This window comes from Hippoglossus stenolepis, chromosome 4, assembly GCF_022539355.2.
Source record: "Hippoglossus stenolepis isolate QCI-W04-F060 chromosome 4, HSTE1.2, whole genome shotgun sequence".
NCBI classification, from domain to species: domain Eukaryota; kingdom Metazoa; phylum Chordata; class Actinopteri; order Pleuronectiformes; family Pleuronectidae; genus Hippoglossus; species Hippoglossus stenolepis.
In genome coordinates, this window is record NC_061486.1 from 26,343,485 (window position 1) to 26,371,335 (window position 27,851).

The 27,851-nt window shown below is 40.7% G+C and overlaps 2 protein-coding genes across 4 annotated transcripts; both read right to left on the reverse strand.

Annotated features, from left to right (window-relative positions):
- Positions 1-254: 254 nt before the first annotated feature.
- wdfy1 (WD repeat and FYVE domain containing 1) lies at positions 255-14,975 on the reverse strand. Its single transcript, XM_035154605.2, has 12 exons — positions 14,754-14,975; positions 13,199-13,266; positions 12,970-13,043; positions 12,709-12,763; positions 9,501-9,651; positions 9,294-9,406; positions 5,245-5,371; positions 4,053-4,158; positions 3,476-3,577; positions 3,258-3,388; positions 2,907-3,015; positions 255-2,361 (listed from the first exon to the last, which is right to left on the reverse strand). The coding sequence occupies exons 1-12, from the start codon at positions 14,888-14,890 to the stop codon at positions 2,302-2,304; spliced, it is 1,233 nt and encodes a 410-aa protein (XP_035010496.1). The 5' UTR covers positions 14,891-14,975; the 3' UTR covers positions 255-2,301.
- A 1,653-nt stretch (positions 14,976-16,628) lies between these two features.
- serpine2 (serpin peptidase inhibitor, clade E (nexin, plasminogen activator inhibitor type 1), member 2) lies at positions 16,629-25,344 on the reverse strand. Of its 3 annotated transcripts, none has more exons than XR_007032616.1 (10): positions 25,110-25,344; positions 23,616-23,894; positions 23,275-23,502; positions 22,502-22,699; positions 19,904-20,102; positions 19,706-19,803; positions 19,107-19,193; positions 17,859-17,942; positions 17,131-17,229; positions 16,629-17,090 (listed from the first exon to the last, which is right to left on the reverse strand). XR_007032616.1 is itself a non-coding variant. In XM_035155211.2 (9 exons), the coding sequence occupies exons 2-9, from the start codon at positions 23,875-23,877 to the stop codon at positions 17,186-17,188; spliced, it is 1,200 nt and encodes a 399-aa protein (XP_035011102.1). In that variant the 5' UTR covers positions 23,878-23,894; positions 25,110-25,343; the 3' UTR covers positions 16,629-17,185. The 3 variants fall into 3 exon arrangements, 1 of the variants encoding a protein (XP_035011102.1); XR_007032615.1 differs by having other exon boundaries at positions 16,629-17,055; positions 17,096-17,229; positions 25,110-25,343; XM_035155211.2 differs by having other exon boundaries at positions 16,629-17,229; positions 25,110-25,343.
- Between the last annotated feature and the right edge of the window lie 2,507 nt (positions 25,345-27,851).

Genomic DNA, 27,851 nt, shown 5'->3' on the forward strand with positions numbered 1-27,851 from the left:
GGTGCTGAGGCAAGGCACTCGGGATCGAGCACATACGTCACATCCTTGGAGTTTATCTTGGGAAATTTGCTGTCAAGATGATGATGATCAACCAGTCGATCTCAGGCCATATGAAGAGGTTAAATACAGCAGATCTGACACTGCAGTTCATTGAGTTTTCATTTGCTTCATTAAGGAGCGTCCCACATTTCTGGTTTGTAACTACAAGGAAATAAAGACTATTGGACTGGCACAAAGAAAAGTAAAACAACCACTTAGAGTGATAATAGATAAATACTTTACTACAAATATAAATATACACTACATGAACAAAGAACTGGAATGTGACTACAGTTTTGAAATCAGAAATTCCAACATATTAATGCTCATTCTTCCTCACTAACAATAAGGCAAGCATCAGTCTATCATTAGAAGATATTAGCCGCTATTTACAAGGACGCTACATCGAACAAAAAGGTTCTGTTTGATTCAAAGACAAAAGACAACCGAGTTGTGCAATTCAGTGCTGTGGTGAGAGTGTTATGAGAAATCCTTGATAACAGATGTGTGTGTGTGTGTGTGGTGGTGGTGGTGGTGGGGGAGCTCAGAACAGGCAGAGATGAAAAGCAAAGGACATATTCAGAAGCACTGAGCACTGAGTGACAAACCTCTAGACTTTGTATGCGTCAGTGTCTCTTTAAGGCTTTTTAAGACAGGGAGTCCATTCAGTTGAGTTGAGAAACTGCCCAGTACCCATGCGCCTTTATGGTGGAAGGAAATTCAATTTTACACCAAAGAAACTTTATTAGTATTTATATTTTTCAAATTACAGATGAAAAATAATTCTCACGAGGCATTCGAGGATTGACACCATAAGTGCTTTGTTTGGTATCTACCTAGGTTTTCCAAGAGAGTAATGCTGTGCTATTTTTTTTTTTATTACCTCTAAATAAAGTTGAAGACTTAAAAACACAAAAGGTGAAATTGTCACAAGTCACACACCAATCAAATCTCGAATTGTAATCCCACTGATAGACCCCTGGATGGCTGCGACAGGAAGTCTTCAATGCACTGAACTCTGGGTAATCTATGGACACCATCCAGAGGGGCTGTATGTTAGAACGAAGAAGAAGTTTCTCCTGTCAGCCCCCTAGTAAAAACTGAGCTAATGTGGAAACACAGCAAGAGATCCTCCACAGGATGCAAACAAACGTGATCTCCACAGCAGATACTTTATATCCTGCCTCTGTCTGCTGCACCACCTCCAACATATCTGTGTCGTGAACTCGTCTAGGTGGAGAATCTCCTGCTGCATTGTTCATGTGTGAAAGGAAAACTGCGGAGAAAGCCTCGACCCAATTGTGCAAATAAATGTCCTCTAGAGCTCATGTATAGCAACATATTCAAATGTTCTCTCCCTGGCTCACATGAGATAATAAGGTGGAGGCTGGATCGGTGCTGCCATGCAAGCATCTGACGATTGTATCAACTTCCTGCCGCAGCATCTTTTTTTTTTTAATCAGGAGATTTCCGTCGTCTATCGAGAAAGATGCCAGTCTCTTATCACGCCTGATGCATCTCACAATCACACAACAGTGACGACTAACATGAAGGGCCCCCCGCCCAGTGACAACCTACTGATGTAAAACCTCCTGAGAGAGATTTAAGGCCAGCTAGTGAAAGAAACAATAGAGGAAGGAAGAGACAGAAAAAGCTGATCACTGATCAGTGAGTCATTTCAAGCAACTATCTACTGTACACAATGTAGAGCTATATACAAATGATTAGGGTTTTTTGTACATGTTAAACGGAGTAAAATGCAGTTAGTGGGCCATTACATTAAGGAAGAGAAGGTAGTGTGTTTTTACAGGAAGGGCTGGCCTGCGATTTTACAGTGCAAGGGTAATAAAAAATGACCTTTGTCAAAAGATATATTGAATGTAAACACCAATATCAATTCTGTCTCTCCCATTAGAGGAACGATTACAATACAGGCACGCACACACACATACATACACACCATTGTGCTTAGGGTTCTGTTTCAGATCAGCACAAAAAGTAAAAAGTCAGTCACACACTGACAGTGAAATTAAACATTTCTTGATGAGAAGCAAAAGGAATGTGGAGGGCTACAACACACACACACAAACACACTCTCTCTCACACACACACACGCACACACACTGGAACATTCACCCATAGCAGGCCAGGATGTAGCTGAAGATCCCAGGTGCGATGGGGAGATGTGGTTTACAGAAGGGTTTAAATGAAACTGGAAGAGTGGCCGCAGCGCGGGGGGAAGCATGTAGTGGGCTGGGTCAATCAGCGTGGAGAGAAGCCTGTTGCTAAGCTACAGCCAACCACCTGCGTCATGTCCCAGATCTGTGGAGACAAAACAGCCAATAATGGTGACGGAGGAGGCCTGGTACAAAGCTGTGCATTCATTGTTGCAAGAGCTGAATCTTACGGATTTTTGACAGATTATTTACACTAAGTAATACAATGGAGTTAAATATACAATAAATGTGATGTACAAATGAAAACATGTACAGTATGTGCCAAACAACAATTATTTTCAGTTAATCTGTAAAAATGTTTATTTAGTACATTGATGGTCAGTAAAATGTCAGATAATAGAAAAAGTGTTCCCAAAAACTGATTTAAGTCTTCAAAGAGGTTGTTCTGTAAAAAAAAAACATAAACTATAAAAAATGCGGCAAAATCATGAGTATTAAAAATCTGGAACAAAGGGATCATTAATGATTATTAACAAATATATATTCTTCTTCTGAGTTATAGACTGCCTGCAGCAGCAGCAGCATGAAAGCAATGATATTGATTTTATTGGTTTTGGTGTGAGTGTCACCTAAAGGCTTCAGTGTTTGACACATGCAACGGTTATCTGGTATCAAAGAGCTGTTGTTGACCTTAACAATGCGGTCGCTTCCACAAGTGACCATCAGGCCTCTGGATGGGTCCATGTCCATGCGAGCGATGTTGTGCTTCCCTTCGTGGAACGAGGCCAATGCTGTTCGACTGCACCACACACACACACACACACACACACACACACACACACACACACACACACACACACACACACACACACACACACACACACACACACACACACACACACACACACACACACACACACACACACACACACACACACACAATGACAGCATTAAATCCGAGTTGCCCTCAGTGCTCTGGAAACAGGAGTGCAGTGTGACTAAATTACATTTTACAGGTTTTTAGAGAAGCCCTGTACTCACTCTTCCTCTTTGATGGTGTCAAAGCAGGCGTCACACACCCGCACAGGGAATTCAAAGCCCATGATTGGAAACGTGGAGCGTTTGGTGCTGCATTTTCCACACACAGCTTTGCCGCACTTCCTGCAGTGGTGCTGTAGACAGGAAACACACCCAAATGTCAGAATGACTCCTGACTGAGGAAGTGGCCGCTGCTCAGGACACTGATCACACTCTCCTACCTGTCTGAGCCCCAGAGTCTTAGTGTCCCACATCTGCTTGATGTTCCAGAAGAAAGGCTGCTCACACTTCTGACACGAGTCGCTGTCTAACCACTGAGGCGCCTGCAGAGACACAGACACTTTAAGGTTACAATTAAATATGTAAAGGATTAAATTAACTCTCTGAGAGCTTCAAAAATCATATTCACCAGGACTGAGGCCCCCAAAAAATGGAGAAAGAAAACTTCTAATACCCTGACCATTCTACTGAGTGGTCAGGGAGTGCGTCAGGGAACTTGTCAATTAGCAATAGGGACACTTATATCATCACTAAATAACCACTAAAATTATGGTATTGTATTTATTACTTTACTTTATTACTATTATTTGTCAATGCCCAGAAGAATCTGCAGGTAAAAAACATTTATTTAAATCAAAATTTAAAAAAGCTAAAAACCTAAGAGAAAAATTATTGTAAACCATACATAATATAATTTGATAAAAGGGTATTTAAGCTTTTATCACACAGTAAATTCAGTATCTGATTGTATTGATAAAACCTGTCATTTGTTATCACAGGTTATAACAGAATGCGAACCTCTTCTCTCTGTGTGTCCATGTTCCACACTGCCATGCCGCCGTCGGCCGAGCACGACATCAGCTGCCTCGTCAACTGCAGGTAGCGCAGGGCCTGGACTCGTTCGCTGGGGGCGCCGACGAAAGGAGAGAAAGAATGCAAAGCGAGATAAGTTGAAATGTTCACAATCAAAACAAACACCTGGTTCAAGCCCACATTTATCAATATCTTCACTGAGGAAATAGTCACAGATAATCATCACAGACCTCGGCAGTTCCTGTGCTCTTCTAACTCAATGTTTTAGTTTTACAGGCACATTTCTTGTATATGGTTCAATCACAGAGTTATTTCCAGAATAAAAAAACTCTGGAACACACTGCACACTACCTGCCCTTCTCCACTTACTTAGTAACTAGCTGATAAATTAATTAAAGCAATTTAATGTTCATCAATTGCAATAAGGTGTCAATGTATATCAATATATTGCTTATACATTGTGTAAGCACAGTGAGGAGGTAAAGCACATCATTGATCTACCTCAGATTTATTAAATGTTTTGTTGTTTTTCAAGTGTTTTTCATCCTCTGCTCATAAAGAAGATTTTAAAACCACAATCTTAACTCAGGAGCAAAAATCTGTCCTTATATTCAATGCATTTTAATGAGTTAAATAGAATAAAAACAAGAATGAGTGAGAGGGGACACTAAAAGAAAAGAGATAAAGAGCAAGTCAAAAGCAGATTTAGTTTCTGTCCGAACTACAGGAGCGTGACAGCCCTCATTTTTATGGGTGTCTTTGAGATACAAGCTTCTGTAAATCCTGCTAAGGTGCAAACAGGATACAGACGCCTACTCTGACACGCGTCGGTGCACATGGGCTTCATTGATAACTCCAGTAACAGGGGGAGCTGAAATAGGAGTAGCTGAAATATGCTTTTAGACAGGGAAGAGGAGATAAAAACAGAGTCAGCACCTGGGGACAGCTGTTACTGACACCAGCGAGGCCTGCTTCTGACAAGAGAGTGTGGGTGGGGATGAGTGTCAGAGGGAGATAGAGAAGACACTGCTCTGAGGAGAAATGAAGAAACTAAACATGTGGATGTGGGAGCCAATTTTCCTAATCAAATCCTTAAGCCACCTAATCCCTGACAGAAACAAGAGGAGGGAAAAGCTTAATCAACCTCCCTGCATGTACGAAACACTGAACAACTTACTGGTGGCCCTGCAACAATAGCGTCCGTCCTTTGCGGCCCCCAATGTCCCACATGATGATGCTGTGGTCGGCGGCCCCTGAGAACAGCAGCCTCTGGACAGGGTCCCACCAAAGAGCTCCTATACTTCCTGGAGGGGTCAAAAGACAAGAAGACACTTGATACATGTGTGATGTTGAGCTGCAGGAGCTTGTTGAAGGGCAGCGTCATGTTCTGACCTATTGGCTCCACCCTGTGCCTGCTGGAGGAACTACAGGCAGTCTCAAATATACACAAACCATAGTTGGAGCTGGAGGACCATCCTCCTCAGAAGGTGCAATATGACCTGTTCAAGTGCTTTACCATATGTTAATGGAACTCCTGACGGCCAAAACACTATTACATTACAGTATATTATTAGTAAAGCAGACATCTAAACACTTGGTCTGGAAAGAGCAAGAAGCATTCAGTGCAAATCATCATAGTTACAGTGGCTTCAGAACGTATTGTGACCCGCTTTACAATTAATCTTAAATGAATAACATTAAAAGGTTTGCCAATTAGTATACAATCCATTACCCACAATTGTAATAATATAATAATAATTATATAATAAAAAGGAAACCCTAAATCTCTTTTTTATTAAACTACCCAAACCTTTAAAAATCTGTACTTTGTGGAAGCCCCCTGGCAACAATGACAGCTTTGAGACTTCTTGGTTTGGTCTCTACAAACTTACACACCTGGATTTGTCCAGTTTATCACATTCTTCCAGACAGATCCTCTTGGGTTTTGTCAGATTTGATGGGAAGCGCCTGTAAACCATCATCAGATCTCTTCAAAGACATATTATAGAGTTTAAGTCTGGACTTTGGTTGAATTACTGAAGGACACTCCAGTCTTGTTGTTGCTTGTGCTTTGGGTCATTCTTGGGCTAAGAGGGGACATGTCTCCAGTCTCAGGTTATGTGGACTGTGTGGCAGGTTTCCTCAAGCATTCATCCTTCATTCTGACCAGTCTCCCTGTCTCTGCTGCCGAGAAGCACTTCCATACCATGATGCTGACAACACCATTGTACTGTACATCACTATAGGGATGGAATTAGTCAGGTGATGAGCAGTGACTGCTGTTCACTAGATCTAGCTCTGTTAGATAAACCATTGGGTTCTTTGGTCACCTCCCAGACCAAGACCCTTCTTACCCAGTTACTTAGGCCAACTTTACAAAGAGTCCTGGTTCATACAGTTCATACCACATACTCTACAGAGCATCATCCTGCTGCAGAAGCCAGTGAAAATTAGCATGTGTGACTGAAATATCTTTTGGGAGTTCAGACACTGAGGTCAGTGTGGGTGTTGACCAACTGGGTTTGGCTGACAGTTCTACTCTCCTGTTAACCTTAGAGCACCTGTTTCAACCAGAGTATTTAAAACTCTGTGTGGGTTTGCAGAGAAGTAATAAACATTGCTGGTGATTCATTATATCTGCTGTCATTAGTTAAAAATGGTTGCTGTCGGTTCGTGTGCTCGCTGCATGCTGATGTCACCACATGTCAAAGATAGTTTGTGACAGAAGTATCGCCTCTCTGTTCCACCTCTGTACTATCCCTAGTTTAACGGACAGTTTCAACAAAACCAACAGAGTGAGACATCACAACACTGTCAGGGGCGGCTTTCTCCCAACTGAACTCTGACTCGTCATATCAGTAAAGTACACTCAGAAACTTTATACATTTGAACCATGTCCCATGTTTAGATAAAGAAGCTCATAAAAGTCAAGATGTGTTTGTGTTATTTAAGTGTCATATACACAGGCTATCTAGAGATACAGTCTATGGTTCACCCGTGTTTAAAAGTAGTGTACCTGTTATTTTTGGTGTAAAAGAGGTAAATGTTGTTGCTGACACTGATAACCAACTTGATGTGGCGATTTGTGCCTGTTATATACAGAAAGTATTTACTCAAGTGCAATTTGATGTATTTGTTCTTTTACTTACATATGTCTGTTTGTGTAACTTTACACATCGCCTACATCTCATGGTACATCGTCTTTGCTCTCACTACATTTATCTGAAAGCTGTGGATACTTCACGGGCAAATGTTTGAAAAGCAGATCACATGACGAGCTCAATGTTGCCATGTATTTTGTGAAGTACTTTGTAACTCTGTAGATAAGTGCTATACAAATAAAGTTATTATTATAATTAAATATTACCTCACTCTGTAGATAAGTGCTATACAAATAAAGTTATTATTATAAATTAAATATTACCTCCCTGGGAGTAAAGGAGAACAAAAAGGATGTTGTCGTTGTGTTCCTGGCCCTGAGCCTTGATTCAGCGGTTGTGATCAGCTGATCAACCACACAACACAGACTATCTGTCTATTCTTCTATACCTCAAGCTAAACACTCACTCTCCTCTGACTGCTCTGCCTTGTAAACCACAAACATGAAAACTTTCTTCAGTAAAATATTCAGCATCTGCGAGACAGACATCAGTTCTAGAAGTCAGATCTGTCATATGATGAACAACAGCCTGCAGCAGGTGGCGGAGGAATCATTACACTGTAGCTGCATGAACCGCAGGGGAAAGCAAACAGTGCAAGCTCCACTTATAGCCACATTATCAACTGGTTAAGTTATGTCAAGTTATTAATTTACACATTTATCGTTTCCATCAGTTGACATGAAAGATAAGAAATACTTTAAATTACACATGTTGATAAAAAAATATTTAGAAACATCTGTTTGATCCTGAGCCAAGATAGTTGTTTATCTCCTGTATATTTATATTTAGTCCCATATTATAACAACTCTGATGTGAAGTCTGACTTGTCCATTAGGTTTGCCAAATTTGATCAATCATAAATTCAATTTAATATTTGGATGGGAGACCAGCTTGCACCCAGCCCCACCCTCATTTATATGTATTATCAGTCTAATTAGAATTCATTACCATCAGCACCAGGGCACATTTACACATCAAAGAGAGAAGTAGGACATTTTGCAGAGAGAGAGTTTATCGTCTAAACTGTCAAACCTATAACAGGCATTTTGATGAGATGAGTCCTCCCTCCCAACAAAGTCTTGTGTGATGAATGCCCAAAGAAGAACACAGGGAAGTGTTTGTTTCACACAGAGCAGTAACCCTGGCAACTCATTTTTGTTGTGGGATTCAGTTTCTTGACACAGCCACAAGTACACTGAGCCGCTTGAATACAAATCCCACATGCTTTGATGACGCTATGATATAGAAACATGTATAATTTCACCAAGTTTTATATTAAAAATCAAATGTTTATCAATAAAAAATAATGATATAGCACTGACAGTGAATCAAATGTGTAACAGTAACATTGAAGAAGGAAGGCTTTAGTTTACCAAAGACGCTTTTTGTTTTACAAATATAGGTTTAAATTAAAATAAGTAAATCGAATGCTCATATAAGAACAACCATTATGAACAAAGTAATGTGCATTCAAAACAATACATCAATATGTAAACAAATCAAATGTCAGATGAGGCAACAGTGGATGCTAGCAGTTGCAGGCTATGGCCAGACCACTAGCAGCTCTCCTGCAGTTACAGTATCTAGCAATTCTCCATGGTAATTACAGTAATTAAAGATTGAAATGTTACCACTAACTGTTGGGAATTTTACCATGGAATACTATGAAACCAGTAACCAGTAATATGCAGCAGGAAAGTAGAAAAAGTGCATTTATTGGAAATGGTGGTGATTTAACCATCTAGCTAATGTGGCCTTAAAACCCGGACCTGTATTAACACTCGGTCAATTGAACAGTAAGAATCAGGAAAATTTGTTCAAACCATTTTAAAATGCTAAATACTTCGACATATTTGTGGTTTTATTGAATGACCTGGAATCTGGGTGATCTATTATTTATTGCAGCCACACCTGCATATACAACATACAAGGCTGCTGGTGTGTAGAGGTGTGTGAGACAAACAGTGCTGACTACTCACCTTCGCTATGTGAAAACAACTGCTCTGTGCTAATGATAAATGTGATACCTAATTTGAAAGCACGTGTGTTTGCCGAGTGTCTTTACCTTCATGACCCTTCAGCGTGGTGATTATAGTATACGTCTGCTTCTCCAGTTTCAAAAGCGTGATCTGTCCTGAGTAATCGCCAACAAAGGTGTGCTGCGTCTCGTTATCATATCTGAGCGTACAGTCAGGGCTTCAACTGGCTCCACGCGTCAAAAAAACACTTAACTGAGCGATACTAGTCCACGCAATGATTGAATGAAGGATACTGTAGGCAGGAGGCCCAGGCGGTGAAGTAGTGTCTCCCCAGCATGCTCCCACTCTGGGTGCACATCCAGCTCACACTCTTGTCATGACCAGTGCTCACCACCCACTCACTCTCCAGGGAGAACACCATATCCGACACACGGTTCTGGTGGGCTGCAAAACACACACAAACATACACATAAACACAGAGAAAGAGAGAGCGTGTTTAACAGACACAAGTCACGCTGGTTTAAACATCAAACACGATCACATCTATTTGGTCTTTATATTCAAGGCGTCACGGATGAGCACCATCTCAGACTTATTTGAGACTTCTCCATGTGCGGATCCCATCAGAGGCACTGCTTAGCCACACAGTAATCCACACTAAGACAGACAAATCCCTTCAAACTATTTGTACTCCCCTCAGTCCTAATGGTCCATTCTAAGGTTTTAAACTGACAACACATGACAACATTTAAACCAGAACAACCACCCTACACTTGGATGCCTCTGTGAACCAGTCATATCGTAGCAAATATGGTGCCTTACACTCCTGAGTAATGACTAATGACATCACTATGAAGTTGACCTTTTGGATACAATAATACCATCACTTATCCAATAAGACGTCTGACTGAAATTTCAAAGCATTTGCAGCACCATTATAACCCAGACAGCTCAAACTAAACTGTACACCTCTAATTGTGCCATTTTATGTAACAAATTCAGTCATAAAAAACAATGTATGCTGGTTGTGAATATTTAATTCATTTTAGGAAATATTTTCTTGAAAACATTAGATTTTTCCTACTTCAAAGATACTTACATGAGAGAATTTCAAAAGAACTGAGGGATAAAGTCACTGCTCATAACAAAGCAAACTGGACAAACGTTAAGAACTGTATTACACCTCACTGATTAGTGCTATACTGGCTTAATCAAGTTCTCACAATAACACAAAGCATCACTGATAGGGAATCATCTTTAAGTGCCCAAAATATTTATAAGATGAAACATTAGAATTGGGGCAAAAGTAAAACTATAGTCAAGTAAAATATTATTCTACAAAAAGCTATTCTGCGTATTTTTTATGTTGTACCCTAAACTACTTCAAATTCTTTGCATTTTCCTGCCTCGTGACCAAACCACAGCCATGAATCCAGCCTGTGAAGCCGAAACTTTGATCCTCTCTCTCTTCTCCTCTGCTGCTTCTTTTAAGTTTTTTCTTCTAGTATCTACTGAAGAACAGACTTGAGTTCAATTATTATTACCAAAATCCATATTTTGTGCAGTGTGTGCAAAGGACACTTTTCAAACACTGTTTGCTGCTGTATACTAATGCAACACAGATTTAGTTAAGTAATTGAAGTGAACTACAGAGAGAAAAGTTCTTCCAAACTAAATTCCAAAGTCATTTACTCATAAATTTATAAGCTCACAGTTTTTGATTCTTGGGAAATTTCCTTGTCAGCAACTCTGAGGAAATTACATAGACACATGTGAATGTGATCTGATTGTGAGTCATGTTTTTTAGCAGTTTGGTCTCTGCTGCTTGATTCTCTATTACTGTTAGTGGTGGGAAACCAGATGGAACATTCCAGCGGAGACATGTGGTGTTTTGTAGTGTAAAGCAACAGGCTGACCATTTTCCCCCCAATGCTTAATTTCCCACTGAGGAGGTTCCATGGCTGCAGTTCTGGTCCTAACCAATAGGGGTGTAACGCTACATGTATCCGAACCGAAGATTTCCGGTATGGGCCTTTCGGTTCGGTACGCACGTGTACCGAACTAATGCAGGGAAGCCACGTGCGGAACTTATTTGTGTGCGTCTCAAATTCCAAGAGACAACGAAGGTCCTGATGTGCTGTCGGCTCGTGGTCATAGCGACCGCAGACAAACAGGAGTGTGAGGACCCTCCCTCATCATTTAACTCCGCTTTGTGGGAACTCTTCAGTTTCACAGTCAACTATAATGAGGACGTACAAAGACAAGTGGATTGTACAAAAGCCAACATTGTGCCACTGCTATCGGATATGTAGCTGGTAGCACATTGAACATCCTGACTCAATTGAAACGGCGTCACCAGAATGATGCCCACTAACATTGGGAATAACACTGACATTAGTGGAACAAGGAAAAAACAAGTTCCCTGCAAACCCAGCTCCCCACAGCATTAAGGCTGCCGCTTGCAAATAATTCAGACCGTGTCAAAGCAATAACGAGCGACATTGGTGTTTGTATAGCAGCGGACATGCAACCGTTCTGTTGTTGAGAGCACAGGGTTCAAACACACACTGAAAGTAATCGAGCCCCGTTATGAAGTTCCATCTCGTCCGCATTTCAGCCAGCAAGTCACACCAGCCCTTTATAAACCTCTGTCCCTAGTGTGAGAGTGTTCTCCACAGTGGATACATTGTTAGTATCAGCAGAGCATCAAATCCTCTGCAAATTTTGTTATTTTACTTTTGTAAAATAACAAAAGTAAGGTAAGAAAGACACAGCCATAGTCTGTTCAGTTAACCAGGATTGGATAAAAAGAAATACAAATTAATGTCAATTTAATGTTTTCTGTTCCTGGTTTCTGTACCGAAAACGTACCAAACCGTGACCTCAAAACCGAGGTGCGTTCTGAACCGTGATTTTTGTGAACCGTTACATCCCTACCACCATCCAATCATGACATTATGAGAGGAGAAATCAATGTACTGACTGTATATGGGTACTTGCTTGAGCTGTTGCTTCTTAATTGTCAACAATTGTCGACAACAGACCTCAACAGTGAGGTTGAGTATCAAAGGCCAGAACATTGGTGGAAGTGAGGCCCTGTTCAGACCTGTTCAAACATCCATCCTGAGTGATCTGATTCCAAGTGGACAGCTCTTAGTGAATCTGTTCACAACTCGTTGATTTGTTTGTGGCCAGTGCTACAATATCAGTACTGATCAGAACAGAATTATTTCAATATTTTTTTTCAAGAGTGTAAAATCTTTCTTCATAGTAGATCTACACACAGCAATGATTCATTCAGCCCCTTCCGACATTGCTCGTTCTTGTTCTCTCTCGCTTATGCACACACACAAACATCGACAGACAGATCTGTAAACTTAAACATTTTGTCTTCACTCACACTGCCTGTTGATAATCATTACTGGAAGCCTTTGTTGGGGTTTTCTGTTGGAACATTTACTTGACAGTTGCAAGGAATTTGTCCTTATCTCAAATTCTCACCTGGATATGTTTTGACATGGCTCATCTTGTTGAAATCTTCAGAGATGAGAAACTCCTGGAGGGCAAAGCAAACACACACACAAACACAGTGTCAACTCTAAGAACCATTCTGCCCCTCACAGGCATTTGGAGGAGCCCAAACATTGACACTGTGGCCCATTTTAAACCGGATATGCAGCTTTCTTTCTATATCGTCTGTTTGAACTACTAAAAGCTTGCAGCGAGAATATGAGGCCATTTGCTGGAGTTAGTGTTACTCACCACAACAGCTCCATTGTCCTGGCCTATGAAGATGCGTCTGCTGTCATGGTGGTATGACATGCAAGAGCATGGAGCTGAGGGAGGAAGACACAAAGATTCTCCATGAGCAACGACTTAACTCTATACATGCCGTGATGCAGAGATGCATTGTATTGTATGACTGGAAATCTTTTTGTTCAACACACAGACAAACATCCTTTTCTGGCAGAGACAGTGTAGTCTTACTTACAGGAGACTGTGTGGTAGATACTTGGCCAGTATTGACCGCTGTCTCTCTTCAGCCATACCCGAATCGTTCTGAGGGAACAAGCCAAAACATCCCATTGAAAACTATCTGCTACAGTTTGTCTCACCAAGTCAGATTCTCACATGAGGAGTTTTACAGAAAAATGCGAAATTACACTTTTTAATGGAAATATCCATTGAAAAAAGCCTTCACCCAGGACTAGGAATTAATCCTCATCTGGGAAACCAGCCCTAATTCTCTTCACACACAAAGCTTGGTTCTGTTCATAGGGAAGTACTGAGTGGGGGAGGATTACACATTTATTAGTTTCAATCAGTTCAGCTGGTGAACATTACTGTTGAAACACATTAAAGAATTTAAAATTCAGCATTTCTGAAAATGTACATCTGATCTTTACCAGCGTCTACTACTTTGTTGTATACACCATAACGAGCTTTTGACTGGTGTTTGACCATCATTAACATCTACTGAGCTTAAATAGATATTACCATGTTGTACAAGTTTTTGCAGCCCTAACCGTAAACAGAAACAGGACAACTTTGCAAAGATCATATGTACTGTCAATGATTTAAGTGCATTTAAAACAGTTTCAACCTTTTTGAGGAACCAAACTTTTTAAAGGTTTTACTTCTACTCCTGTAAGACTGTTTTAAAATCAAGGAACCTGAATGTGAGAGTGCTGCATCTCCGACCGACAAACAACTTCCCATTTCAATATCAAGTGGTCTAGATGTGCGATGTTGGAAACTGCAGCACATTTCTTCACAGCATCTAATTTCCTTTATCTGTGAATGAGGATGTTGCTTCTTCACACTTGAAACTGAGCATGACAGCCACCATGACACCCTGTGACTGGACTGATGTGACTGATACTGCTGCCTCAGTGATGTCTGTCAGGTTCAAGCTGCCTTCAGGGTCCTGCTGAAAACATGGGGCTGATTTTAATCAACCCCCAGAAATCTATTTACTACTGTGACCAAGTTATCTAGGTGTAATGTTCAGAGAGACCATATACATAAAATAACTTAATTGTTGTGTCCTGCTTAAACAACAACGACAAAATAAAGCAGATTACAAGGAGCGCTTGAAGGCAGCACCTGGTTAGTTTGGGTTATGTTTACAACATTAGCAGGAGCTAAGCAGCTAGTAAGCGTTGGGTTAATAAAACCTGACCCAACACGTTTAAACACGGATACATGACGCAAACAATGAGCCCTAAATGCAAACATTACAGAATGATAACTACATGTTTATGTCCGGTTCTGTATTGCGGAGGGTTGGTAGTTTGTTCCCGGATATTCTATGGAGAGAACTCCCTCTTGATGGGTGTCTACCTCCCTCACCCCCCTGTGCTAAGCCCGGTTTCATTTATTACAACAAGAACAAAAAGAGGAAGATGAAAAGGATTCTTATCTTTAGTTTTGTCCCTTTTTTGTAAACCCAGTGCACCAGGGATTACAAGCGTAATGACCAGCAAATACACGGATCCCTGCTAGCTCCAGCTATAGGCTACCGCTAGCCTCCTCGGCGAGCTCACCTGTCCTCGCTGACCGTGATCACTCCATCCTCCTTCGGGATCAAAACGGCTGCGTTGACGGCGTCCGAGTGGCCCTCGATCTTGTTGAGGAGAACCGGTCTGGCGGTCTGGGGCCTCGAGTGAATCTCCGCAGCCATGACTTAAACCGTGGCAGCAGCAGTCAGTGTTTTCCTCCGGCTGGTTTCTCTCCTCAGTCAGAGCCAGCGAAGGAGGATCAGCTGACACACACTGTCAGGATTACCGTAACCCCCGCAGCTAACGCGCAACAACTGGATCACACGGGGACACGAGAGGACTGAGCTTCACCAGGTACCGTAATACGCGCCCAGCAAGTAGGTCAGACGCCCCCGGGGTCAGAAGGTTTCACAAACAGCATACAGAGAAAAAAGATATCACAAGTTCTTCCATTACATCAGCTACATGCGGCCGATGCATCTTTCTTTATGTTCAGGATGAATATATACATTTTGATCACCTCCTTATACCGAGGGTTAAAGCGCACCAGTGATCAACATGGGTCCCCACGACTGACTGCATTCACAGACAACCTCTGTGTCTTTAGTCCCTAGAAAAATCCGTTCTCTCTTTAAATATCAAACCAGAGGGATACAATTAACTATACAGTGTCATACCTTAACAACACACTCAATTTGTTTGGTATGCCTCTGCATGTACTTCTGAAATTCCAGATCTAAATCTCTAGACCTAACTTTTGTTTGCAGTGTAAAGTGAAATTTAACAACATAACTTTCAAGCTCTAGACGTTTTAAGTTCCAATCTCAATTCCAAACTCTTTTATTTGAAATATCGAATATCGATTGAAATTGAAGTAAGCAGTTGTAGTAAGTATTATACCCTGAAACTTCATCTTGAAGAATATGAAATTACAATCATAGAATCAGGAGTTCCAAATCTACAAAAGAAAACAACTTTTGTCCAATTCCAAATTGATTTGGAATTTTCAGAACATTTTTAGATTAAGGCGCTGGATTTTAATGGTACAATAAAAATAAAACAAGGTTGGCTTTTGCCAATATCAGAAATTTGAATCAACGCCTGTGTATTATATTCTTAAAATAAAAAAATATAGTGGAAAAAATAGATTTATAAATTTAAAAGATGCAATTCTAGAACATTCTTTAGAGTAAACATTTCAAAGTAAGACTGAAATTAAATTTTGCTCATATATCCTGTCACTGGGACATTCTAAAAAAAAAAATCTACAAAACAAATGTCCAATTCAAAATCTTTAACTGTAAATTTTCTTTCCATTACTAAAATTCAAATTTAAGAAATGGAATTTTCCAGTAGGAGGATTTTGAATTGAGACTCTAAATAAAGAACGTATGGTACATTTTGGAAAAACAAGGTTTATTTTTGTCAATTTCTAAATGTAAATTAAAACCTAAATTAGAAACCTTAAAATTCTAGGACAAACATAAATTTGATTTCTAAATTTAAAAGCTGCAATCCAATCCAAAAGTAAAAATTTCACTTGGAGTCACTTGGACAACCCTAACCTAGTAAATCAAACTCTGAATTTGGAACTCACAAAAGTTTAAATTCAGATTTTAGATCTATAATCCATGTTCTTTCTTTAATAATTTGACACCAGTTTGTATTAGTCTGTGCGAATGTGACGGAAGCATCCCGAACACACCTACCTCTCATATAGCCACACATGAGCCTCAACAATACAAGTGGTTTACAAAATATACAGATGTGTTTAAATAGTTTCTGAATAAAGAAGCACCACCATATATTTGGATTGTAATGGTCAAAGAAATGATATAATTGAAAACAGTACACAAGTCACATGTACACAAACATTCCCTCTCAGGAATAATATTACTGCACATAAGTGAAGAAAAACCATTGGTGTTTTAAATATGTGTATTTATTTTCTCAAATATAAAGCAGGTATAATAAAAGAAGACTTCCTCAGTGAAGGAAAGAATCATATTTAAATAGCTGAACGTGAAGTGTTCAAGGTAACCAAGAGTGTAACTTATAATGACCTCGAGCGACTTCAGATGGAAAGCTTTTAAACTGAAAGTGATGGAATGAATAAAAAAAAGTAAATTATTTCAGAGTTGAGAAAATACACAAGGGACATTCAAAGTCTTTTAAAAATGTAATAAAGTCAAAATTAAAAGCATAAAAAATTAAAACTTTTAGAAAACTTAGTCTGCAAAACATTGTATAAAGCATGTTATGCATTATGGAAAATAAAGCAAAATTTATAACAAATAACATTATATGTCCACACTGTACATAGAGTCTACAGCAAAAAGTGTGTGTGTGTGTGTGTGTGTGTGTGTGTGTGTGTGTGTGTGTGTGTGTGTGTGTGTGTGTGTGTGTGTGTGTGTGTGTGTGGAGAAGTATTTTTCTTGTGCTGGCCTATGACACTACCAGGGACTGTCCAGTGATGGCTAGGCTGAAGGCTGGTTGATCTGGCCCATAAAGAGAATGGTACCTGCGGGTAGAGACATGGAGAATTCAACATAGTGAAGCACAAAAACCCTTTAACTCCACAGTGAAGCGTAAACTATATTCAAACACAACTATACACGAACAAGACAAATGACATTCAACTAAAAGTGTTTGGGGCGACCAAAGGTCTCAGCTCAATAAACCTGCCTTCCAATGTTTGCAGAGGAGTTGCTGATTTGATGCTGATCTGGACAGAATATCTGGCCAAATTATCCTGTGTGCGCGAGGGGTTTACAGACAAAATCCTAATCGGAGTCCCTCCAATTTCCTCCCACGAAGATTAGAAATCATGGAGACTTGTGCAGTATAAAAGGGACATCAATTGATCAAGCAGAACCCATTTGAGCTGACCAGCAAGCATCACCAACCATTTGTTGTGTACTTTTGTTTAGAACTGAAACTTGGGTGCCTTCAGCATAAAGACTTTTGTTTCTCGTTGCAGGTGGACAGTAGAAAAGATTTGAAAATCCTCCAGTGAGCAGCAGGTATTGTTCTGGTTTCCTTTGGGTTACATCGTTTCAATGAGCCTAACATTTCAAGATGGTGTATATTTCTCCTATAGCTGCACAAATGTGTCTGTGGGTCAACACAAATGGAAACAGTAGATTGTACCTGTTGGATTGTGTCTGATGAGGAAGAGGAAAGGTCTGTCCACCATCACCCAGGGTGGAGAGGACCGAGCCAGCAAAATGGCAGCTAAACAGAAAAAGAAAACACAACTGTCAGAAACTAAAACAGCTCAAAGGCGTTTTCACACATGAAAGACCGGACCATGATAAATGTCTTTATTACATTGTTTACATTTGATTCCTGTTTCACATTGAAATTTAGTGAGCGAGCTAAAGAATTTTGTATCACATACATGTCCTACTCACATGGTCTGGACAGCAGTCAGGGCACTCCCCCCCCCCCCAACGTATTTTTATTATTTTCAGAACAAAAGGCTCACAGTGTTACATATTAAAATCAGACCCCGCTCAGTTCTCTAGCTATTTGATTCACGTATCTAGTAATCTGATTGCACCCCCAGAAGTAGTGGAAATGATTCCCAAGATCCGTTCTACGCTTATGGCAAATGGGAGAGATGGTGGGAGATACAGTATTTTGTGGAGGGTAATAGGGGCTATGTGGAGCCTATGTAATATTTTATATTGAATCTCTGCAAGCCTATTGCAAGTGAAGGTTGGTTGTACCAGATGTACTGCCTCCGGCCATCCTCTTCATTGTATTCATTACCTAGGTCACCCTCCCATTTTGGTGAAAGTTTGGTCGTGTCATATTCATCGTGTGAGTAATGTACTGAATAGAAAAGGGATATTACATAATTTAAGTCTTTCTGCTCATGCATACATTTTTCTGCCACACTGTAGGTGGGTGTGTCCTCTGCAGGCTTTAAAAGTGAAAAATTATCTCATTATTAGCTGCTGAAAGGACATGGGAGCCACATAAATCTGGGGGTATGCCATTTTTCAAAATTAGAGAGATTTTAGCTAGATTAAGAGTTGCAGGGAGACCGCCAAGAGTCCGACTAAGATGTTCCCTAATTTTTATCGAGTAATCTTGTCCTGGTCTCCTCTGAGGTATGACCGTCTGACGAATATAGTCTCCAGTAAAAGCCTTCATAATGCTATTTATTTCAGTGGATTTGTGACATCTGACTCCATTGGTGTCTTGGAGTGCAGATATTGAGTCAGAGGCACTTTTCACATGTGTTATTTTGGGTTTTGCTAAACGGAAAAGTCTGACGGCCCAGACCAAACAAGTTAAGTTATGGTTATGAATGTACTAAATACTGGCAGTAAAACTGTTTTCTAGAACATTTCCATCTAATGACACGTGACACCCTTAGCAAACACTCACCAGTGGCAGCGGCTGCTTTGGTTCCGTCTTCATTCACCACAATTTTGGCTTTCTGAAGGGCCTTGGATACGTGCAAACCCTCAGTGCCTGTGAAAACACTTGCTGTTAATTATAGTTCTAGACAATAGAATGTGTTTATGGATATGCAGTAAGACCACTGCCTTTTATCAACAATCTGATATTAATCATCCAGTGCTGTCCATATTCAAAACGTGGGATCATTTTTAGAGAATTAATATACCAACAATCAATCAAGTATTTGTACACAATTAGCCTGATTAGAGCTCTTCTCAGGGCTACGTGGGCCTGTACAGACAGACCTGTGCTTTACTGACATCTTCTGCCACTGTGGTGCCTTTGTTGAGGTAAAACAACACACTGTTATAATGAATACGCCACAAGATGGCACTACAGCACTTCATTTAGTGTTCCTTTCATTCCTCAGGGAGACACATCAGTTTTGAAATTACTTACTCTTACTGGCTCTTAGCAGTAAACAGCCAACAACCATCTTAAATAGTTTTAGGCCTTGCTCTTCTTCAAAATGTTGCTGTAGAAGCATTACAGTACGTTTGGATATGACTATAACTTCCACTCACTTATGTGACTGAAGTCAGCTCTGTCCTGACTGAACATGTCTGTTATTCCCAGTGCTGCAAGTGGAGCTTCCAAATCTACCTCCGCATCAGCAGTAAACCTGCAGACATAAAAAAAAACATGCACACACAACGTTTTTAATGTCTGTAGCATTCAGGCAAGTACGTTTTAAGAGCAACTTCTGTGTGTGCGTGTCTTACTTGGGGATGGCCAGGTGGACCTTCCTCATGTGCATCAGTTTGGTCCAGCCCTGCACTGTGGCTGTGCTGATGTGTGGGATGATACGGGACAGAGCTGTGTCCTCATCAGTGGGCAGGACAATCATCATGCTGATGGTGTTGCCATGGTAAGGGAGCTCGATGACCTTATACTTTTTCCCCTGTGGAGTGGTGGCCAAGCCTTAGCAGAAGAGAGAAGGTAGGTAGGTAGATAGGTTAATGATAATTACTTATAAAATTACTATTTATTTACATATATACATACACATATAATAATCCTCGATTGATTCTCATGAGGGAATTTCCTAACCCTTATATATACACACACACAGTCTATGGGCATTACAGCAGCTCAAGTACAGAATAAATAAAAAAGGTAAATAGAATGAAAATAAGGCACAAAAATGAAGGCAGTCAGTCCAACCACTAGTGATGTGCTTGAGTTGGTGGTGTAAACCATCTCAAAGTGGCATTGTGATGATGATCAAAGATCAATAAACATACATTTGTTTCTGTATTTGTTGAACCTTTGACTGACAGGATCCAAGGTATATTTTTGATAAATCTGATAAAAAATAAAATTCTTTAGAAACCTCCTGCTTTGACTTACAAGTAATTAAAAAAACATGCAATAAAAAGTGTCCTCTCTTCTCAGTTTGGGACTACAGAACCCATTTCTCTGCTTGATTGTGATGCAGGAAAAATAAAATAAAACCTGTTTGTGTTTGTGTTTCTGTTGATGATTATGTTTTCTGTTGTCCCTCGGACCCCGGCTGTTATCACTGCTCAGTGCTTTTATTTAGTCTAAACGGAAAATGCACCATTTCCTGAGGGCAAACAGATTCTTCCTCAGAGGATGCAAATGCTCATTAAATCAAATGCAAAACACTGTCTGGAACAACACTGCGTTCTATCAGTTGGTTTGTGGGAGTAGCAAACCAGACAAGGTCCTTTGATTTTTTAAATAACAATATAAAATCCTTATAATTCGGCAGTTAGCTCCAAAATAAGAATGAGATATGTGCAGTTAAACAGCTGTATATAAAAAAAAGACATGAAGTCACAGTAACTTTCTCACACCACAAGAATCAATTCCACTGTGTTTGCAGATGCTCATGGCCAGACGTTGTATGGTCATTAAAATTAATCACAGCACATTAAAGTAGAGAACATGTAAATCCCATTATATTCATAAAACATACATTTATAAAGACACACACACACACACACACACACACACACACACACACACACACACACACACACACACACACACACACACACACACACACACACACACACACACACACACACACACACACACACACACACACACACACACACACACACAGGCCTGTTATACCAAAGTTGAGGCCAAACGTAACGTTTTATTCTCTTAATTAAGTAACTACAACATTTTGGGGACAAAAATCAAAGCAACAATTCACAGACTTTCCACACAACAGTCAACAAACACACTTCAGGATACATCAGAGAAATCTGTGCCTCACAGCTGAGCATGGCCTCAGTCTAACTCCAGCCCTGCATGGGAATCCACTCACAGCACTCACCATGCTAACACAAATCTGACACACATCTAAATATAGACATCTGACTGGAATATCGTTTCATTTTACACAGGGATAACTCCTATGCTACGGATGTGGCATGTCGAGACCTGTATGTCCTAACAACCTAACACAACTGACTATGACTCAAACTGGAAATATCTTAGACTCCAACATCAAAACAAACCAACCAAAATCAACCGTTTTTAATCATGAACATCTTCAGTATCTCAAACTTTGTTCAAAACAGCTCAGACAAACAGGAATTACTCACAGAAACTTTGTGTTGAGTTTCAGGTATCCTGTGGAGTTTTTGACCAACTGCAAGCAGGCATACAAGGATGCAGAACAGTTAACTGTAACAACATTTTACTTGCTGTGCTTCGACTGCCTCTCATCACTTGACAACCTTCTATGGTCAATATATTTGAAATCATCCTAAAATGTTAAATCTAGGGTTGTTAATACTGGAAAAGTTAGGAAAAATAAACTCAAGAATTGCAACAGATACATCCCACCCCCTCCCAAAGGCCCTCTCTTTAAAAGCTACGCCCAAAAAACACATGCATGTTCACTGCCTGACACTAAATTCTGGCTATAGTCTCTGCTTCAGTGGTGTGCGTCTCCCCAGCTGAAGACAGTGACAGCACAGACAGGGTGCATGCAGGCACGTAGATTGGTTGGTAACAGACATGTTAGCCAGCCAATCATTTCATTTGGTCCGAATGGACGACTTTTACACCAAATTTGCACCTCAATTTCACACACTTTATACCTTATCACACCACCAAGATCCACAAATAAGGGAAATCAGTGAAAATGAAAAAAAAAAAAAACTGAACAATGTTGAAGTAAACATTTCTTTACTGGATCCACACCCAAATTTTCCATGACACATCCTTCCACTAAGTTTCATAGTTTTAGTTTACTGAGAATCAAGCAAACACAAATAGGTGAAAACAACCTCACACAAAGCGCCCTCAGAGGAAACCTCTCACACATCACCACTTACCTATGTTGAAGACAGACAGCTGCGACATCATTGGGACTGAAAGTACGTTCCCATCGCCCGCCTTGAAGGGCTTCATCTTAGTGTTCACCGGCTGGAAGCGGGACTTCCATAAGCCTTTAAAGTAGATTGAGTTGACAACGACCAGACGGGTCAGTGCCGCGTCCAGCATGTCTGGTTTGATCAGGCTGGAGATGTGACCTGAATGAAGATGCAACACGGAGGCAACATTCTATCAACACAGGCTTGATTAAAAAAAAAAAAAACATACACACGAAAATCATCTCTTTAATTTTCTATTCAGTAAAGATGAGAAAGTAATAATGCAGTCATCAAATCATGACACTCCAGTCTACACAACAGAGAACTGAACACATTATTACAAAGTGAGGGGCTAATACTGTTATTTGTGAAAAAGAGAGTCCAGTGGTAGTTTGAATGAGAGTTTGTCTTTGCATGTGCAGCACCCTATCTCCTAATCGATCAATAAGACTTACAAAGCTGGGCCGCAGGAACTGTTAAATCTGTGGCCACTCCAACTAATCTGAAATGATTTGGCACATAAATTTGTGATAATGTCTCCCTAGGTTTTAGTCAACGCATGTATCAATGGATAACATGCATAACTGATGGGAAACTGAAGTTTTTTCTGACAAATCTACCGTTTTCAGAATACAAGCTCACATACAGTGTGGCACTCATATATGCAATTTTAGGGGCTTTATGGGGAATATTTTGTCTTGTGCATGCAGCTGCTATCAATCCATGACTCCTACCTTTGGTCTTATTGTTGACCCAGTCATTGATTTCATTGGCTGCCCCCTCGCGGTTGCTGAAGTTCAAGCTCCTGCTCTCACTTTGGAAGTTGCCCTTGTTGGTGGCTACAAAGGACTCCTCCATGGGGAAACCCTCCTGGCTGAAAATGCCATTGGCGATCAGCACAGCATCCTGGTTGGACTTTGCTGTCAGGGTCTTGTGCAGTTTCCTTAACATCTTATAAGGACCTGTGCAGATTTAATACATTATTTCTCAATCATATATTAATGTAAAGAGATAATAAACCTTCTTTTATTGCATCCATCTTATCTTAATCTCTACAGTCAGGAATAGTCCTTACCATTTTTCTTGTAGCGCAGACCACTAATGATCTGCTTCCGGGTCCCTCCGTGGGCTCCAGTTAGCAGCATGCCTAGGATGGAGGCCACTCCATGGGGTGAAAACACTACATTTTCCTGGGGCTTTGAGCGCACCACTTGCTGAAACACCTGTATGCCAAGATCTGAGCCCCGTTCACCATACGAGGGAGCCTGGGGCAGTGCACCCTCAAGGCCATGCAGCATCACCAGCGCACACAGGCAAAACAAGGGGAGGTGCTTCATCTTCACTGATACAGAACCTGCGATTAAACAGTGGTCAAAAGACATTTTCAGACATGAAGAATTGGGTCTGGACTTTCTCCTGTGGTTACCTTGCCTACATGAACAAAGCAGCAGGAGACAGAAATCACATCAAGTGGGCGGCATTGGTTAAAAACCACTTCCACACCAGCTGCAGACTGTCTCTTTCATGTGACTCACCATGGTTCAGCATAATAATTACAGGCACCTTTGCTCGTCCTTAAGCAACACAACCTTTTCACCAGAACCGCAGGGTCTGACTAACTCTTACTCATTCTGTCTAAGTACTACATTCTGACCGTAACCAGGCCACTGAAACTTTCCTCTTCTTACATATAAATTTCCGACTATAATAAATCTTCCGGACCATTTAAGGGGAAATGATTCAGCCTGCCCCCCCACCCACACCCACACCCACACACACACACACACACACACACACACACACACACACACACACACACACACACACACACACACACACACACACACACACACACACACGCAGGATGAATGCAGGTGTGTGTGTGTGGTGTTCAGGTATTACTCATGTTGGGGGAATCTAAACTTCTTGACAGTCGTATTATTGTTCCCAAAATTGTAAATCATTACATTTTAACGTGAAGACATATTTTATGGTCAGGTCAAAGTTAGGTTAAGGATTAGGCGAAAAGTAACAAAGGTTAAGGTGTAAGTAAGTCTCCAGGGAATCAATGCTACTTAAAGTAATGTCGTCTGAAATCATGGAAACACAAAGAGTCGACTGTGTCAAGACGTGGAGACACGACTGTGTGTGTGTGTGTGTGTGTGTGTGTGTAAAAATACAAATACACATGTATTTATATATTAGGTTGTGTAAGGGGCTCCTGCTGAGTCATGTTTGTCTGACTAATGCATGTCTATGTGAGCAGTCACACCGTGCTGCAGCACTCAGGTGAGGCGCAGTTTGTCACGTTCAATCGCAGAACGTCTACTTCTCCTCTGTTGCAGGTTTACGTTGAATATCTATAGTGGATTTAAAGAGTCAAACAGAAGCCACCTGACAGAAAAGCAGCACATTGTCTGTATAATCACAGGAATTTGACTTGTTGCGCTACAGTGCACACTGATGTGCAGCTAGCTGTTGCTAAGCTACATTACACGTTAGAACCTGGAACATCATTAGTTGGGGGGGGGGGGTGAGACAGTTGATGTTAAAAAGGCGACGGTCCTACCGAGCTGCACGTTACGTTCGTTCCACTTATCCCGCAGGTGAAATGAGACCTGATCCGTCCACTGTCCACTTCCGTCCCGCACACACACTCAGGTCTGTCCGCGGTGTGGATCGAAATAAAAAGCGACTCTTTATTCCGGTGAATGTGACTCGAACACTGCTTCCCCCGCCGATTCTCAGAGGATTTTATTACGCTCAACTCCGCCTTCACAGCCGGAGCATCTCCGTCACTGTCAGAGGAGGAGCGCTTCCGGTGTACTCTCAAAATAAAAGCTTCATGGATTGCAATACATCTCCCAACTTTTTGAATCTAACAATTTTACATAATGCTTTATTATTATGATGTAAATTTTGCATATTTATAGCTTTGTGTTGTATTCATCAAAGTAATAAAAACGTTTAGTGCCATATTCAGGTACAATATACTTAAATCGCTTCAGTTTGACCTTCATTTGGGCACACAGCCATGGAAAAGGAGTGGAGAAATAGAGTGCTGCTTAAAGCTGTTCACTATTATGCCACCGGTGTATTTATTTTTTGTATCATGATGTTAATACAAATTCTCGGTTTCCTTCTCTCAGTTGCTCTGGCTCCGTTTAAATCAGAGGGGGACGGGGGCTCTCCGGCTCTGCAGGTCGATGATATTGTCCTGTTGGGTCTTATTCACTTAAACGTGTTTATATTGCTCACCCCGGAGAAAAAGCCATTCTTAGATGACCACCTGTTGCTTTTCTACCTGCTGTAGTGGCAACACACAAACACACACCTGAGGAAGAGGCGGAGTTACGTCCCTGTCGCTGCAGAAAAGGGGATTAGCTGCTGGAGGGTTTGAATTTCAAGCGATTAGATGAGTCTGTGGGCAAATTATGACTAAATCCACCCTAAATGTCAACAAAGACAGGATTGTGGGCTGTCATAAAAACAAATACTCCACATGTGTATTCTATGGGCTGAACCGCCACTCTAATAGATTTCACACACAGTCTGACTGAACACACAGGTGAGAGGTGAGAGCTCAGTGTCAGCGCCAGTGGTGGATCTAGGACTTTTCTAAATCAGGGGCTTTAAGGGAGCCACAATTTACAAAGATGGGCCAATCATATGTCCAACATCTATGCATAATTCCGCTTGCAGTAAGGTGCACGTTTAGGTCATTCCTTGTTTTCTCTTAGCTCTCAAGCTAATAATCATCATTGAATTTACTTGTGCAGTGTCCGATCTAAAGATGTCGGTTTGTAATGTGCTGTACTCTTGTAGTTCAGGAGCTACTTCAGAATTATTCCTTGTCATTAGTGAGTCCTCCTCAAACAGTTCTACAACATACTGTCACTGTGGTTATTGTTTGCACGCTCAATGTTGTGTGCAGTGCCTCCCCCCCACCTCCCCTCTGGATCCGCCCCTGGTCAGGGCACATTTTTGTGGATGTGTAGTCTGTGGCAGGAAGGGGATCTTGCATGTCCAGCTGGGATGCAGAGAAGGCTCTGTTGTGAAAATAAACAGGGTCATTGTGTGCGTGTGTGTCTTAAGGTCTTAAGAAGGTAGTGAATGAACTCACAGCTGCATTCTCTAATCATGCCAGGCCAGGCCGCATATTTTTCTATTGCAGGTCCTGCTTTTAAACCTATTTCACCTACAGCAAGATAAAAGATGGGAACATTGGGGTCTGATACGCAGTCCAAATTACACAATTTCCAGGACTTCCCATTGTGCCAAAGATGTCATCTCTGGATTTTGCAGGAGATAACGACATGCACAGGCTGAGCAGCCAAGAAAACATTTTTGGTCACACTTTTATCATCGAACAAGACTTAACTTGTGCTGAAAAGACCAGATTTATGCATGTTCGTGCGACACATATCCCATTCAAAACCTGTGAACTAAAGCCACTGCTGGACAAATTATGTGTTGAAATGTTTAGTTTTGTATTGTTGGTGTTTGAGCTTTACTTTCAGTGTGTTATCGAGGTGTAAGGGTCGTCTGTACATTTATTCAGGAAAATATAATGTTCTTTATAATCTTTGCTTTAAAATCTCCAGATATCTCCAAAAGCTGCTGAGGAAGATGCAATATGATGGTTGTCAATATAAAATGTGTTTACTGAGTTGGCCACACAGTGTCCTGTATGCAGGTTGGATGGGTCAGTGGCATGAAGCTAAAGGTGGACATGTTTTGTACTCTAAAGGAAACTCATACCTCCACATTAGTATCAGCAAGTGAAACACAAAGAGTACATTTATGCAAAACACTGCTGCCAAGATTTTAACATGTACTAAGAGAAGTGACCACATTACACCAATCCTTGCTGCCTTTCACTTGATACCTGTGAGTTTTAGTTGATTTTACTTCTTGTTTTAAAGCAGTAAAATCGACTGCCTATATTTGAGATCTGTGAACCCCCTACGAGTCTGTTCACTGCCTGAGATCCTCCAGCAGGATACTATACTAACTGTTCCTAAATCCTGACTTGTCACTAAAGGTGGTCTCGTGCTTTTGCTATTCGGGTCCTTCCACTGTGGACTTCCCTGCCTGGAGACCTCAGGCAGGCAAACTCAGCTTTATTTAAAATATATATATTTTATTGTATGGTGTATTCTTAACTATTGGTATGGTTAAAACTATTTAAAGTATTTTATCTTGCTACCTTTTGTTTCGGAGTTTATCTTCTTGCATCATCAGCATCTTACTTTTATTATAACATTGTTTTGAAAGGTGCTATATAAATAAAGTTATAATTATTGTGAAC